This window comes from Eumetopias jubatus, unplaced genomic scaffold, assembly GCF_037043125.1.
Source record: "Eumetopias jubatus isolate StellerSeaLion01/CBP00866 unplaced genomic scaffold, mEumJub1_p1.0 scaffold_10, whole genome shotgun sequence".
Taxonomy (NCBI): domain Eukaryota; kingdom Metazoa; phylum Chordata; class Mammalia; order Carnivora; family Otariidae; genus Eumetopias; species Eumetopias jubatus.
Window position 1 is genome coordinate 33,496,652 of NW_028274816.1, and position 15,840 is coordinate 33,512,491.

A 15,840-nucleotide genomic window follows, 5' to 3' on the forward strand; every position below is an offset into this window, starting at 1 on the left:
GAGAAAGAGCTTTCCGGTCTGAAAAGCACGTGCTGTTTTTTCCCTAAGAAGTTGGGCCAGGAAGGAGAACTTGGGAACAGTCACCCACAGTGCACCCTTGGCTGTTTTTCTCACCTCTCGAGACAATACAACAATGAGAGAGAACTTGGCAACTTTAGAAGAGGAAATTAGGCAGAATTTGCCTGGAACGGGGCCCTTCCAGTATTCGAAAGATTTATCGCTAGGAGAAGTTGGCGCTGGCCTGAGCAGGCCTGCCTGTTTCCAGGGGCTCTTTCCCATGCTTGAATCGAGTGACCCTCTGGACTCTGAGCTATGTCCCGCGTCCCGTGGGGCCACGTCGTCCTGGCTCGGCTGCCCACACAGCAGTATGGAATCTCTGTGCAGAAACTCGCTGCGTCCCCCGGGCCAGACACAGCCCAGGCCACTCTCCCTTTCATTGGAAGGCACTTAAAGATGCCTGCGCCGAGATCCTGGACGTCCCCCAGCAGCCTCCGTCCTTCTTCAAAACTAGACAGACCAAAGCAAGGAGTAGCTCATAGCCCACCCTCTCTGGCTCCGTCAGTGAGAGATGCGCCTCCCCTCTTCTGGAGGAAAGTTCTGGTCCACCCTCTTGTTTGCGGGGTGGGGCCTCCTGGAGATTGGAACTGGACCCAAGTCCTTCCTCTTCCCCTTTCACCAGCATAATGCCTTCAGATTTCCCAGCCCAGTTCCTGGAAGCCTGGTGGAGCCCAGGCACGGGGCTCTCATGTTCAGGGGTGGACAGCCTGTGTGGTCAGGCAGACCCACATCCCTGCCCAGCTCCACCGGGCTCTATCTGTGTAGCGTTGGGCAAGCAGCAATAACCTCTCTGGGCCAATGATTTATCTGTGAACTAGAGTCATAAGCCCTGCCTCCTTGGACGATGTGAGGCTCAGTGTTATTACGTGTAAGGTACCTAGCACTGTGCCTGGTCACAGTAGGTGTTCAGGAAAAGACCGCCATGATTATTTCTTGGTCTTAATCAAATACACCTTCGGGAAGAGAGGGTATCAGGGCTGAACGGTTCCCTTGAAGTTTTACTGCACATGAAATTTTCTTCAGTGAGCAGAATGGGTGATGCTTCATCCATCCATCTAGCTATCCACCCACCCCATACGTTTATTTATCTGTCTGTCCACCCATCTGTCCATCCATCTACCCATCCATCATCCATCCATCCTTCAGTCCTTCCACCCACCCAACCAATCTCCATCCATCCATGTATCCATCCGATCATTCATTTGACAAGTCAGCCAACCTTTCACTTAATAAACATCTCTCGGGGTTTTGTGGACACAGTGGTGAATAAGTCACACATGGTCCCCGACCTCACAGAGCTCACAGCCTGGAGAGAAGGAACAGCAGTGAGATGAGCAATTGCAAGACTGTGGTTCTGTTAGATGAGGCATCATCACCTGACGTGGTCGGGGATGGTGAGGGGAAAGTATTTCAGGTGAGCCCTGAAGAGTAAATGAGTTGTTCAGCGGCAGGGGGGTGGTGGTGAAGGCAGAGTGCCCCTGGTGGGATGTATGTTCTGTGTAAAAGCCAGATGAAGAGCAAGGCCAGCCAGGTCATGCTAGGTTGTGCTACGGCGACGAGCAGCCCCAGCTTCTAAGTGGCTCAGAACAACAATGGATTATTTCTCACTCAGGCTGCGAGTCACCGTGGGTCAGCTGGGAGCACTGGTGGTGGAGCCGGCACCATCTGGAATGTTGCTGGTTACCACGGCAAAGGCCAGGGCCCCTGCTAAGTAGTGCACCGGCTCCCAAAGGCTTCCCCTGGAAGCGACGCAGGCCACTTCGGCTCGTGCTTTGTCGGCCAGAGCCAGCCCGTGGCTACCAGTCCTGCCGTGTGCTGGGAGGAGAGCTGGAAACGTGGGGGGGGGGGGGACGCCGATGACACCACAGCAAGTCTGGGCCTTAGTTTGCTCACCAGAAGCATGGTGGGGACAGAGAGGTTGGGCTAGAATTGTCTCCTTAACCCGTGGTCCGTGATGTGTTCCCAAACTGCCTGCGTGTGTGTGTGTGTGTGTGTGTGTGTATGTACAAATATGCACCTTACTCGGGTGTGAATCTTCAGCTTGTTTCAGTCTCTCAAAGGGTTTCAGGTTCCCATAAATCCCCAAAAAACTGAGAACTCCTGGACCAGGTGATCCTTGAAAGCCCTTTGAGCCTTCGACTCACAGAGCCTCGTTTGTTATAATGGCCACCGCCGCCGGTCTTCCTGCAGGGGCAGCCGGCCTGGAGGGCGGAGGGCCGACTATGGCCACCCCTCCTCCTGGTCGTGCTGGGGCGTGGTGGGCCCGGCAGGTGCGGTGGGACACGGTCACTGTCTCTGCCTGGACACCTGGACGGTACCCCCGCTCTTCGCCTTGGTGTGATGAGTTCACTGGGTGGACTTTGTGACACCAGCCTCACCCAGGAGGCGGCAGTTCCCCGGACTGGACATGGCCTCCTTTCCCAGTCCTGTGGGTGCGACCGATAAACCGCCGGGGTAGGATGGGGCTCTGAGAGTGGTGGGAAGGGGTGCAGGGAAGCAGAGGAGGGAGGGTGGTCCCAGCCGAGGTGCTGCGGGAGACGAGGGGTTTCAGGCTCACAGAAGGAGGGGCGTGTGTGCCAGACGAGGAGCCCCGGGCAGTGAGGGTGACGGTGTGCTCAGGGGCAAGGCTGGGGCAGCTCCCAGGGGTGGGCGGGGGCCTCCCACCTGCTCTGAGCCCCAGTTCCTCACCTCAGAGGGATGCGTGCAGAGCATTGTGCTCAATGCCTGGTAAGTCACGTCGGCCGGTGTGACTGCGCTGCGGGATCTCAGTTCGGGCCTGTGCCGCGGAGAGGCAGGTTCCCGGGCACGTGCTACGGACGGGCTGGTCCAGAGTCACACAGCTCTTAGCTGGGATCTACCAGCTGCTCCGCTGGACCCAAAGCTGCCTTCTTCCCAGAACGTGACGCCGACCGCCGGCTGAAGCACCCACGGGAGGATGGTACGGCAGGGCAGCTGGGTCCCGCAAGCCAGGGGGCTCGCTCTCTCCCACACGAGGGAAGACTTGGAACGTGCAGGGTGTTCTTCCTGGAAGGTTAGGCTGTGAGCCGAGGTGACCAGGGCAGGTGAGATGGGGTTGTGTCCCTGCAGACACCCTCCTCCCCTCCTAGACCACGAGGCTGCTGTGAAAGGCAGGACACGGTGGACCCAACTGAAACCTGGGGATAAGGTCCCAGGCGCCAGGGCAGGAGAGGAAATCTGTGTGGCCATGCCTGCTCAGCAGCAGGCTGCCGCCCACTGAGGTCTGGGCAGAGCCAGACTGCCTGCGGGGGATCCCAGGCGGGCTCGAGATGTAACCAGGAGAAGCCGCAGCTCTGGGAGCTGGCTGGCTCCTTCAGGAGGAGCAATGGCACAGAGAGTGCTTTGGAACATCCATTTGTGAGGAGGAGGAAGGGTCCAGTGGTGCCGTACAGATCGGTCAGGACTCCCAGATGTAAGCAGCCAAAATGGACCCAGGCAGTCGCCAGCAGCAAAGGAATATGCTAGAAGGATTGATGGGAGCCTGGAGAACGGGCTTGGAAAACGGACTGGAGCCAAGGCAGGTGGTGGGACCACGTCCCAGCCAAGCATTCACCTTTACAGGATGACACTGCTCTGCCTCATCATGAATTCTTCCCTCCTTCGTCCTGACGTTACTTTGTTGCAGCCTAGATCACCTGCTCACACTCAACCAAGACAGGGGCCGGGGACCCCCTTAAAGATCCCTACCAGGGGCTCCCATGTCGGGGAGGTCCCCAGAATGGGAAGGGGCTGTGCCAGATTATGAGGGAGACAGGTCTGTGTTGGACAGGCTGCCGAGGCAAAGGAAGGGAGTCGCCGTCGACTACTCACGACCAGGGCTCCGCTGTTTGTGTTCGTTCGTTCTTGTGCAACCAGCCCTGACTGCGCCAGCACTGCTACTCAGCGCTGGTGATTTGGGAACAAGATTCTGCCCTCAGGGAGCTCACCGTCCACTCATTCATTTGTTCATTCATTCGTTCAGCAAGTCTCGCTCGGCCACCTGGTGCCCCAGGTCCTGGGGATACGGTGGTGGTCACACAGGGACATGTATTTGCTGGGCACTGTGCTGGGGCCAGTGGGCACAGAAGAGGGACGGATGCACTTCTCCCCTCTCCTTCCTCCTGTCTTCTCTGTGTTCCTTTTCGTCCTCACTTGGCCATTCAGTCTTGCCAGTGACACCTTACGGGCACTGCCCGGGCCCACGGTGCTCCCTCAGAACCAGTAGAAGAGCCCAATCAGCCCTAAACCCGTGTGGCCATACCTCCCATACTCGTCTCCCATGGCTGCTGTGACAAATTACCACAGGCGTAGCCGTCGGAACAACACAAATTTATTATTTGTTCACGGTTCTAGAGGCCAGAAGTCCAGCATGGGTCCCACTGGGCTAGAATCAAGGTGTCAGCAGGCTAGTTCTTCTGGAAGCTCTTGGGAAAATGTGTTTCCTTGCATCCTCCAGCTTCAGAGACTGCTGGTGCCCCTTGGCTTGTGGCCAAATCCCTCCAGCCTCTGCTATCTGTCCGACTCTCCAACCTCCTCAGGACCCTTCTGATGACAGCGGCTCACCCACATAATCGGGAATAACCTCCCCATCTCAGGGTCCTTAACTGACTCACATCTGCGAAGCCCCTTGGCCGCCTAAGGTAACGTATTCACCAGCATCAGCGTGCGGACCATCTTCGGGCGTCCTGTATCTGGCCTCCCACACCTGCCCCTCTCTCTGGCACACTTGGTGTGTGAGAGAGCACAGACTGGGCGTGTGCTGGGGCCGGCTCATACCAGCCGGTACCAGCTCCTGAGAGCCCATCCTGCTCATCTCTTCCAGCTCTGGTCCAGGGTGGCCTGGGATCGGCCAAGGCGGGATCGTTTATAGCCCTGAGGGTGGCTCATGCTGTGGTCAGGGCTTTCTTATTCTGGAAAACCTGTTATTCCACGTTTATCACCACCCCACTGGCCGTGGCTGCACGGATCCTGAGCCCCGCAGTTTGTAGGGTGTCTGCACGTGCCAGGCACGGAGCAAAGTAAGCATTTTACAGGGATTATCTCATTGTTTGGGATCTTCGCATCGCTCTCCCTCAGCATGGGGTATATTTTATCGTCCTAATGAACAAGAATTGTCACAAGACCACAGAGCTAGGTCAGCACTGAGAGGAGGTGACTCAGCCGCAGATTCTCTGGGGTGCTGCTGGTCCTGTGGCAGACTCCCCTTTGGTCTCCCACCTCCCCCAGTCAGGTGGTGCAGGCTCTGTGTCTTCGGGGTACTTGAACCCAGGTCTGTTGGAGACTCAGCCATTGCAGAGGTCCCAGGATCACACAGACGGTGTCCCCGGGCCCGCTCCCTACTCAGGGCAGAGGTGCAAACTTGCCTTGTGTCCGTGGGCTGGTCTCAGTCTGTTTGAGATTTGGAATGAGTCTCTGAGTTTGCCCACAGGAGCCTGATACCCCGCCGTACCGGCCACTGAGCTGGTTCATTTGTTCAAGCCCAGAGATTGCCCCAGACTCTGCCCTGGGAGAGCAGCTGAGCTTCATCAACAATTTGGGCGGGGAACCTGGATCCCCTGGACAGAGGGGGGCCCTGAAGTTGTACCGCTTGTGCATGTACGTGCGTGTCCGTGTGGGTGGGGACAGAAGTTGGACTTTCATGCTTGCAAAGAGGCTCTGGCCTTTGTGAGAGTCCCTGGACTGTCAAGGTCAGGGTCAACTTGGAGCAGAGGGCTGTGGGGTCAGGCGAGAACAGACACTGCATTTCTGCCCTTGGGGTTGGTCAGTGGAAAACTTGGAATGCCATAACTATGGTTTACAGCATGAGTCGGACTGCCCGGGTTCAAGTCTTGGCCCCGCACCTACTGCCTGTGAGCCTGTGGGAAAGCTCCTAACCTCCCTGAGCCTCAGTTTCCTCATTTGTACCCTAGGGGTGACGATGCTGAGAGTACCAACTTCCCAGGGGAGACTTGCGAGGACCCGACAAGCCCGTCCACGCATGGGCCCTAGCGCTGATGCAGGGGCATTCGTGAGAGTTGGCTGGGCCTTCCTCGGGCCACGTTTTATTTGAGAGGAACTAATGATGGTTTTGGTGACGACAGCAGTGACCACATTTGTGGGGGACGACCTGCTGTGTGCCAGGCCTGATTCTCTGTGCTCCCCAGGAATCATTCCCAGTCCTCACGACATTCCTGCAAGGTCAGAGTTCGTGGCCCCTGGCCCCATCTTACAGATGAGAAAAGCCAGGCCGAGTTGCCAAAGTCTGTGAACGAGGGTGGTGTGGATCTGGGAAGGTTTTGCCCCCTATGCGGTGATTTTTAACTCGGGTCGGCCTGAGTTCAAGGCTAGGTGCTTTCTTCCCTGACCTTCTGCAGTTGGCAAGAGGCTAAACCCACCGGCTTTGAAGCCTGCCTGCCTGCATTTGAGTGTACTTAGTTGATGTGAGATCATGGAGTCTCAGTTTGTCCCTCTGTGAAATGGGCATAGTGCTAGTCAGCTCACGGGGCTGTCGTGAGAACTGACAACAGAATGTGTGGCTAACAAATGCCAGGCACCTGGAGCAGCGCCTGGTGGAAAGGAGGCGCCCGAACCGCTCCTACCCCCAGCATCCCGCCACCATGCCTCCCTCTTTCCATTCATCCCGGCCCCTCCCGTGATCCTAAATAAGTCAAGATATGTGTACAGTGAATGCTTCCAGCCACCAGTGTCTGGAGTCACTGATACCCAGCAAAATAAGCACACAGTGGCAGTGATGTCTTACTGCAGGAAAATCCCGCTGGTAGCCGCTTCTGTTTTGGTTTTGTACCCGAGAGGTTCCACTGGGTGAATCCCTGCGTGAGGGCTGCAGAGCAGACCCTGCGGGGTAGAGCAGGCTGGGCCCCACGTGCTTGTGCTCTGAAATGCTGCAAGCCGGTGACTGGACCTCACTGTCCTTTCTTGTCATTGCAGGCTGCCAACAGCTACCTTCGAGACCAGTGGTTCCATTCTCTGCAGTGGAAGGTAAGTGCTGACTCGGTGGCTCGTTGAAGGCGGCCGACTCTGTCTCGGGCCGCCTCCTGCGGGCTCACAGCTAGTCTGTTACCCAGAGGTGTGAGGGCGGACATCTCTTGCCTTCCAGACGGCTCAGCTGAGGAGCCTCGCCCCATTGTGTAAAAGCCTCTCCCCCTTCTCCCTCTGATGTCTGATGCCTTTCTCCCTGCGATGGCATTCCTGCCCCGTTGGCCGCTGACTTTGCTCATGGGCTTTCTAGCATTGTGTCTGCTTCCAAAGGGATCACAGAAGCCCTTGCTTTCAGAACAGGGGCTCTCCTGAGGGGCCGGGTGAGGCAGGGTTTGGGGTCTCAAGATGCTGGGTTGAAAGTAACTTCTGAAGGTTGCTCCAAACATAAATCTGCCAGAGATTCAAACACCCAACCATTCTTCCACAGTTTTCACTTCCTTTCAGTTACCTGGTTCTTTGGCCTAATTTTCCTGTTCACCCTCTGCATAGGATGGTCCGGAGACTTTTAGCACATAAGGAAATGAGTCCTTTGCTGGTCACTTTCAAGACCCAGGGCCAGATGTGCTGCAAAGGATCCTCCCAGCCCCCGGGAAATCCACATTCTGCTCCAGGTTGTGGAATGTGCCCTCAGCTTCTCCTTATGCCCCCCGCCGCCCCCTCCCTCCCCCTTTCTGATCTTTTAGTTTAGAACAAGCCGTGACAGTCCCGTGGCCTCACCGAGCCAGCAGGGTATGGCTGGAATGAGCGGTGCGTGTCCTGAGCTGTCAGTCGTTATAGTAAGCTGGAGAGCTGCAGAGGACGAGCGGCAGGCCCTGTGCAGGGCGTGAGGCCGCGTGCCACATTGGGCTGACCAAGGGAACACTCGGAATTCCTCCCATGCCTCTGAGGGACTCTCATCACAGCCGGCCCAAGGACGGAAATACAACCCTGGAAAATGACATTCCTGGCCCCAAAGAGGGCCACTCCTCCCCACTCCCCCGACAGCTGCAGGTCCTCCTGCTCGCTGCCCATGTGGCAATCTCAGAAGCTCAACAAGAAGTCTCCAAGTTGGGACTGCAGAGGGAAAGGATTCGAATTTATTGAGCACCTACTGTGTGCCAGGCCCATGAAGCTGGGCTCATTGTGGCCATTTCACACCCGCCACAGCCCAGGTAAGGCTGATGACTATCACTGCTCCCAGTTCATGCATGAGGAAGGTGAGGCTCGGCTGGAGCCCAGCTCCCATAGCTAGTCAGGGCTGGAGGCAGGGGTCAAACCTGGGTCTCTCTCATGCCCACAAGTTTCTGAATGTAGGCAGAAGGCAGCGGGTGACAGGGAGGAAGGCAAGGTGGCACATTCCTGCCCTCGGAGTCAGTAGGAGCTGCTGAGAGCTCAATTTCCCCAGCAAGATTATCCCTCGTCCCTGAGGCCTGGCTCTCTGCGGCCCCGTCAGGCAGGGCTTATGTCAGGACCTGCTGGGGGCCCGTCTGGGAGTCAAATGCCGGAGCAGTCGAGGGGCAGGGAAGATAATAGGGATGGTGTGGTTGGGGAGCTACTGCAGGAAGGGGCCATTTCACTGCCGCAGACCTGGGCTGCTTGGCCTCCTCCCCCTTCTGTTGTCCGTATGTGTTTTCCAAGTGAGTGGAAAGCTCAGTAGGTGATTGCCTTGCTTTGTCTTAGCTCAGGAAGGGGCAGGAAGGACTTGGAGACATACTGTCCACTTGACAGGTGGGGAAATTGCCTCATTGCAGAGGTGGCCAAGACCCATGCCAAGGGAGAGAGAGGTTGGCTGTCTTCAGTGGTACTCCTCAGAGCGCTGCGTCTGGCTGCGTGTTCTTCATCTGTTGTCTACGGCCTATGGGCACACCTAAGAGGCGGTGCTTGGGGAACTCGTGAGTAGTGTGCAGCTAGGAGGGGTGACTAAGATGGTGGGCATGGAGAGCTGAATTTCGGAGACTGACTGGCTAGAAAGATGATTTGAAAGTGACAACCTTGAAACGTACAAATTTAAACGTCAAGTTTAATTCTCAGACATTGACTGAACAGGTGCAGAATCGGGGATCGCTGGGCTTCCAGCAGTGTTCAGGAAGACCTGAATGTCTGCGCTCAGTTTTGGTGGCATTTGGTTTCTTTATGGTTGTTAAATTTAAAAAAAACAAAAGCCACCCCGCCTAAAAAAATAAAAACAAACAAAAGCATCCAGGAAACCCAAGTCAGGGTTTCAAGGAACTGGCAAATGCCTGGCAGTGTGTGGCCCTTTTGCCAAGTGGCAGATGGTGACCTTTGTTATCACTGTATAAGCTTTCACTCGTGTCTTAGGTGGGTGTAAGACGCTGGGCAGTTTTCCTCCTTTGACAATTGCCCCCCCCCATAATTTAGGTATGCTGCCACCAGGTGGCAGTGGTATCTTAGTGTCAGCAACTTGGTTTCAGTTTTGATGAGATTGGAAGAGTCATGTTCTCCTTCCTTTTTAAAATGGCGAAGAAATTTTGTTTTGGAGGCCCTTCGGGCTAGCAAAATCAGCTGAGAGACCTGGATTCGAATTCTGGTTCTCTTAGGGCCTGGGTAGACTCTAGGGAAGTGTTCATTAATTCAGACGCAGTTACAATGTACCAGGCATGCTGTGTACTTTTCTGTGCTTTGTCATTCGGCAAATGAGGGAACCAAGGCTCAGAAAGGTCTAATGACTTAGGCATAGCCTCACAGCAGATCTTAGTACAGATCTGTGGGGCTGCCCTGCCTCCTGCTTGATCCAGCTATGCCTGATTCTGAGCTTTGGACTCTTCAGCCCACTTAGGATGTGACCTCCTGCCTCTGCTGATGGAGCCTCTCTTTTCGCCATATTTGTAACCAACCTTCTTGGCTTTTCCTTTTTTCTCTTTTCAGTATCTTTTTAGAAAATCAAAAATAAGGACTTTAGAAATCCTGCAACCTCAGCTTGATCAAAATTTTCTACATGTTGTTTTTGTCCTTTCTCCTACATCAACATGTGTGTGCATATGGAGAACCCATTCTTTAATTGTAAGGAATGTTGCCTCTTAAATACTACACTCCCATTGGCTTGGTTTTTACTGAGTTGTACTGCTGTCTCTAGGGCATTCTCAACAGAGAATTGCTCCCAAGGGGAGCAATTGGTTCTTTGGGGCTTAAAAAACCTGAAGTTATTACAATAGTACGTGGCCCTCTGAAATTCAACCCCATTCAACAAAATCTTATGTTTTAGTATTTAATTTCATAGGGAGGAAGGGAAGTAGGAAAATGCCTAAGAAGACTTCTGGGGTGGGGGTGGGGGGCAAGGATAATTAGAAAAAAGCTGAGAAATGCTCAGTCTGCCCCAGGTGGTGTTGTGGGACAAGACAGAGTGTAAATAGGATACCTGTGTGAGCTTCTTACCTCCGGCTCGTAATCCTGTTCAGTGACTTCAGCGCCAGCTTCTGCCTTCTCGCGCTGTCACGGTCCGCTTGGTGAGTTTTTTTGGCCCGGACCCTGTATTTTGAGCATCGTTTGGTCTCCCTGAATAGTCCGTTGTTACTGACGCTTGCATGGGAGGACATCTGAGTCACTGGCCCACGCTCCCAAGGCTACCCAGAAGGGTCCCAGCTCCCGGGTTCCCCTTCCCTGCTCCCCCTGCCCCTCCGCCTGCACCCCTCTTCCACTCGGCCTCCACTGCTCAGGGAGACCTTCACGCAGGAGGACAGCCAGCTTCTCCAGGCCCAGGAAGGAGCGGGGACGGGGCTACTGTGGGTGGTGGGACAGTAGCACTAAGCCCTCCCAGGGTCCTCCGGAGCAGAGCATGCTGTCCTGAGGGCTCCCTGGGGACGCCAGCCCTGTTTGGTTTGGGTGGTTTGACACCTGAGGCCAGTTCCTAGGGGTGTGGAAGCATAAACAGTTGTACTGAGTTAATGAGGCCTCATTTCTGAGTCAGAGATGCACCTTGGAGGCCAGGTCCCGTGGAGACAGGCCTGTGTGTGTAAGACCGGGAAGGGACAGGCCTGCCAACGTGTGCAAGGCCATGAGGGGACAGCCCCGTCCCTGTGTGCAAGGCATATGAGGGCGTGATGTGTGTTTACAAAGCTGCGAGAAGACCGGCCTGTTTCTGTGTCCCAAGTTTTGAAGCAAGAGGCCTGGGTGTGCACAACTGTGCGGGTCAGGCCTGTCGGGGTGGACAGCCCCTGGCTGGGACGAGGCATGCACCAGGCCCATAAGGGAGCCCACAAGGAGCGAGATACACCTGTTTCACATAGCTGGCACTTCCGGAGTCTCCAGCTCTGAAAAACAGCCTTTTCACTTCCTGAGAGGGGTTCCAGTGTGGGCCGTTGCACAGAAATCTTGAAAACCAAGATGGTTTTATCCCCGGGGGAAGCTGGGTTATCCCAAGTGCCGGGGGCAGAGAAGCGGGCTCCGCACGAGACGAGAGGCTGACCTGTTTTCCTGGCCCAAGGCTGCGGGGCAGAGGCATGCCCTGGACTCTGGGAAAATCCCAGCTCAGGTTTGTATCCTGTCTGGCATTCTGCCCTGGCCACGCTGTCTCCTCTCCCCGAGCAGGTTTCCCCAAACCCCTGGGGTGGCCGCAGCCTCAGGGTCACCCCATCCCTGGCTCTGTCCCTCTCTGTACAGAGCAGGAAGGTGGAAAGAACACGGGATGCACACGCCTGTGCGAGGTAATGAGTGTGTGTGAGAGAGAGAGGATGTTGCATGTGAGGGGTAACCATGTTAGGAGTGTGTTGGGTGCGCGGTGGGTTTATTTGAGCCTCAGTTTTCTCCTCTGTCAGATGGGGATAATCCAGCACCTTGCTCACTGGGTCCGGGCGGGGTGGGATGCTCTGCTGTGCATGAGGGAGTTATAAGGGGGCTGGCAGCCACTGTGAGAGCCTCGCAGGCACTCTGATCAGTGTGGCTCAGTGCCCCCCACCGCCCCACCCCCCAGCCCCTGCGCTGCCCATGCGAGGCGTGTTTTAGAATTGGGGATGGGTGGGAAGTGTCCTCAGGAGGGCCTTACCTGCGGTGGGCGGCTGCCGTTCCTCAAGGCTTTTGAGCACTGCTGTGCCTGGCACTTCATGCACACGCACTCCCTTAATCCTCTCACGGTCCTGCGCAGTCTTCACCACCCCATCTCATAGATGAGGGGGCCAAGGGCATTACCAAGGACAGCCAGCTCCTAATGATGCCACAGTCGAGCTTCCACATCAGGCCCTGGCTGAGTCTGACGTGGGGGTGAGCCCATCCTATGCTTGGAGCCTCCACCAAGGCATAGCCACCATCAGGGGCCCCCGTGTGCAAGTGAAGAACCGGAGGCCCAGAGGTGAAGACTGCAGCTGGAAGCCTAGGTCCCTGCCCCCATAGGAGGCTTCAGGGGGGCTGGACGCCTCACCCCATCTCCACCTGGTGAGAGGGGGTGGTCCAGCTGGTGCCCAGATTCCCAGGGAACCAGGTCAGAGAGACAAAGGGCCCTAGAGCTGATGCCCCTTCCCCAGAGGGAAGCTCCTAGGGAAGGGTGGACCCTACAGTGGGTGCCATCACCCCCAACTCTGACCTTCCTCCTAGACCCACCTCCCTCTTCATTCTTGGGCCTTTCCTCCTGGGGAAGAGCCACGGCTAGTCCTGCATCTATGACCCCTAAACGCCTCTGGACCCAACCGCAAACCTCCCCGAGCTGCCCCCCCCCCGCCACAGCCTGTGTGCCCCGAGTCTTCATCCATCTCCCCCCTCAGCAAAGGCAGCAAGTGACCATCATCACCCCATTGAATCCTCACAAGCCCTAGGAGGAGCCTGGTCTCCCTATTTCCCATTTCACAGATGTGGAGACCGAGGCTGAGAGTTTAAACCCCTCGCTCAGGGTCAGTGGCGGAGCTGCAGTGTGGACAGAACTCCGAGTCCAAAACCTGGGGTGGAGCTCGACCACCGGGAACGTGGCTCCCAGCTGCACACGTGTGTGTGTGGCTGCAGCAGACACGTGCGCGCACATCGGACAGTTCCTCGCACTCGTGGGCTGGCACTGGCCAGCCGGCCCTCAGCTCCTTTCTCTTCCGGTGTCTGGCGCACACTGGGCCTCAGTGTCTCTGTTTCGCTCGGCATTTCATGAGAGCTTTACATTTTTCTCTCAGTCTCGAAGACATCAGCGCGAGGATTATGGGAGTAAGCCTCTGGCTCGGCAGTCCCATTTCTCGTGGGTAAAGGCTGATTGCCCTACCTTGTCCTGCGCGCCCCAGGACCACTGTCAGGCCACCTTTCCTGGGCCCAGAAGGTCAAGCTCAGGACCAGCCCACCTCCACACCTGCCCCAAACACATCAGTGTCCTCAGACGCCAACATCGAGGCTCTGCGCGCCCAGACCCAGCCTGGCTCCTGACTCCGCTGCACTGGGCCACTGCCCTCCGGTGTGGCTCCTGGCTGGGCTTGCCTGCCCCGGCCAGGACGCCCCCTTGTCTGGAGGGAAGGCAGTGACCCCTGTGCACCCCTCCCTGCCCCCATCTCCCTCCTCTGTGTCCTTCTTCCCCTCGCGCTCTCCATCCTTTTTATGGCCATCTTGAAAACACCTTCGCAGCCACACCAAGGGCAAAGCCACTGGGCTCCTGCCAGCCCCCATCCGACGTCCGATTTCACTCTCGCAAATGTCCTTCCCGGCCTCGTCGGCCTTTGCGTGGGGGCTTTGGTGGCTGTGGCCAGGGGCACAGCACAGACCCTCCCTCTAGCGTCGGCACAGCCTTGCCACTGAGACGTCTCGACGTGGCCAGGCCTATGTGCATCAGCTCTGTAATGGCTGCGTAACATCTATGAGGAGGTTGTGGCCTAATTTACCACACGACTCGCTATGGTTGGGCATCCGGGCTCTCCGGTTCCCTCAGCGGTGGATAATGCAGTCATGCCTTTCCCCCGATCCTAAGCTTCTACTTCTTTGGAACTACTTTTTTAAGGCAGATTTCCAGAGCAGTGGCCACTGTTCTGGAAGAGAAGCAGTGTTCTTTGTGGCTCTTAACCACATTTGCCCGTTTGCTCCCAAAGGAATAATTTCTTCAGGGCCTAAACGTGAGAGCTCGGGGCCTAACTGCCTGGGTTCAAATCTCGGCTCCACCACTCACTGGCAGTGTGACCCTGGACTAGTTACTTTCCTCTCTCAGCCTACTTTTCCTCCTAAATAAAGTGGGACTCACAGTAAGACCAAGCTCGTTAGATTCTTGTAAGGATTAAATGGGTCAATAGCAGTAAAGAACTTAGAAGGGCACCTGCCATGTGAGTAAGTGTTAGATCAATGTTGATTATTCTTCTTCTGCTTTAATGATCAAAGATGCTGTTTCCCTTTGTGCAGAAGGGTCCTAGCAGACAGCTCCAGCAGAAGGACCGCACAGGCAAGGCCTGCCATCAGCCCGCAGGGGGCCCGTGACAGGCATCACTAATCAGTCATTGTGCTCCTTTCCCCGGGGGCAGAACTCTTCCCAGCAGAGCCCCTGCGGGCTGACCAGAGTTGACAGAGGGAGCAAAAGCTTCCCTCCGCCCTGCTTTATGACCTCCTAGACCGCCACCCATCGAGCGTTGCTGGGATCCACATCTAGTCCTGTTGTCTCTGCTCTGTGCTGCTTTGGGGCTTGCTCATGGGAGAAGTTGTCAAGCTTCCAGGCTGACGCTCTGGGTCTGGTTCTCCTCTGCTTGGAAAAGGCATGAGTGTTATCCGTCCACTCTGAGAAAGGGGGTAAAACAGGGAAACGGGACAAGGATGAGTGGAAGTTGGTCGCAGACCTCTTATGGGCCCAGGCACATGTCGGCTTCATCCAGGTCAGAAAGGCCGGAATTTGATGCAGATGCATTTGTAGCTCTTGATCAGAGTGAGCCTTGTGACTTCTTAAGAGGGGGTCACAGGGACTCAGTGGAGAACGGTGAAAGGGGTGGCTTTCCGCAAGAGGCAGGGCTCATCCCAGCCCAAGACTGGGGACGGGGGTGCTCAGCGGAGGGTCAGCATGTCGGAGCAGAGGCCCTTGCAGGCCGCTTAGCTGGCACCTGTGTTCCGTGGAACTGAGTGGAGGCCACTGGGGCTCAGGCTGCCAGCCCCCGGGAGGGCCACAGTCTCCAGAGACTCAGTGGGCCATTGGGGCCCTATAACTAATAACAAGGGCAGCTTTGGGGATTGAAACTAACAAGTGGCAGAGGGCTGGGTAGCCCTGGGAAGGAGATCTCATGCCCTTGTGGCTCTGTAGACAGAGCGATTGTTCAGGAGCTGTGCTGGGGGCTTTCGTGTGTGCGTGTGTGTGTGTGTGCGTGCGTGCGTGCGTGCGTGCATGTGTGCGTGCGTGTGTGTGTGTGTGTGTGTTTACTCTCTTGAAATCTTCCCCAAGTTTGATTAGGCCCATCTTGAAGGAGGAGCTAAAAGGGTAAAGGGCTTGTCCATAGTCGCACAGCCAGAACCAGGCAGAGCCAGGGTCTGATTTAGGGCGGTTGGTCTCCAAGCCCACCCTCGTCCTTCCAGCAGGAGGTGGTACCACCACGGACGTAGAGAGGGTGGGGACATGAGCACAGCAACCCCGTCTCTGAGCCCAGCGAGGCAGGGGAGTGCCCAGCAAGCATGAGGCCCTTGCAGTGCATCTCCGCAGCCCCTGACCAGAGCTCTCTGTGGCATAGACATGGGCCACTTGAGTCTGTCTGTTAAGTTAACTTTTCATTGAAGGATTACATGCAGAAAGGGACACAGATCAAAAGCGTACTGCTGGATGAATCCTCCCAAATTCTCACAGAATTAACCTGAGTAACAATCACCCAGATTGAGGAGCAGAGCGACTGCCTCCCAGGCATCTCCTCGGCCCCCAAGCCCTTCTGCTCCTCCACCACCACCAGAGAAGAC

At 56.2% G+C, this 15,840-nt stretch overlaps 1 protein-coding gene across 1 annotated transcript in view; it reads left to right on the forward strand.

Annotated features, from left to right (window-relative positions):
- Window positions 1-15,840, forward strand: part of CMIP (c-Maf inducing protein) — a 227,869-nt gene that overhangs the window by 146,254 nt on the left and 65,775 nt on the right. The window contains exon 3 of the mRNA XM_028092692.2: window positions 6,982-7,032. Within this exon, the coding sequence (XP_027948493.1) occupies window positions 6,982-7,032 (51 nt within the window). The remainder of the gene's footprint in view (window positions 1-6,981; window positions 7,033-15,840) is intronic.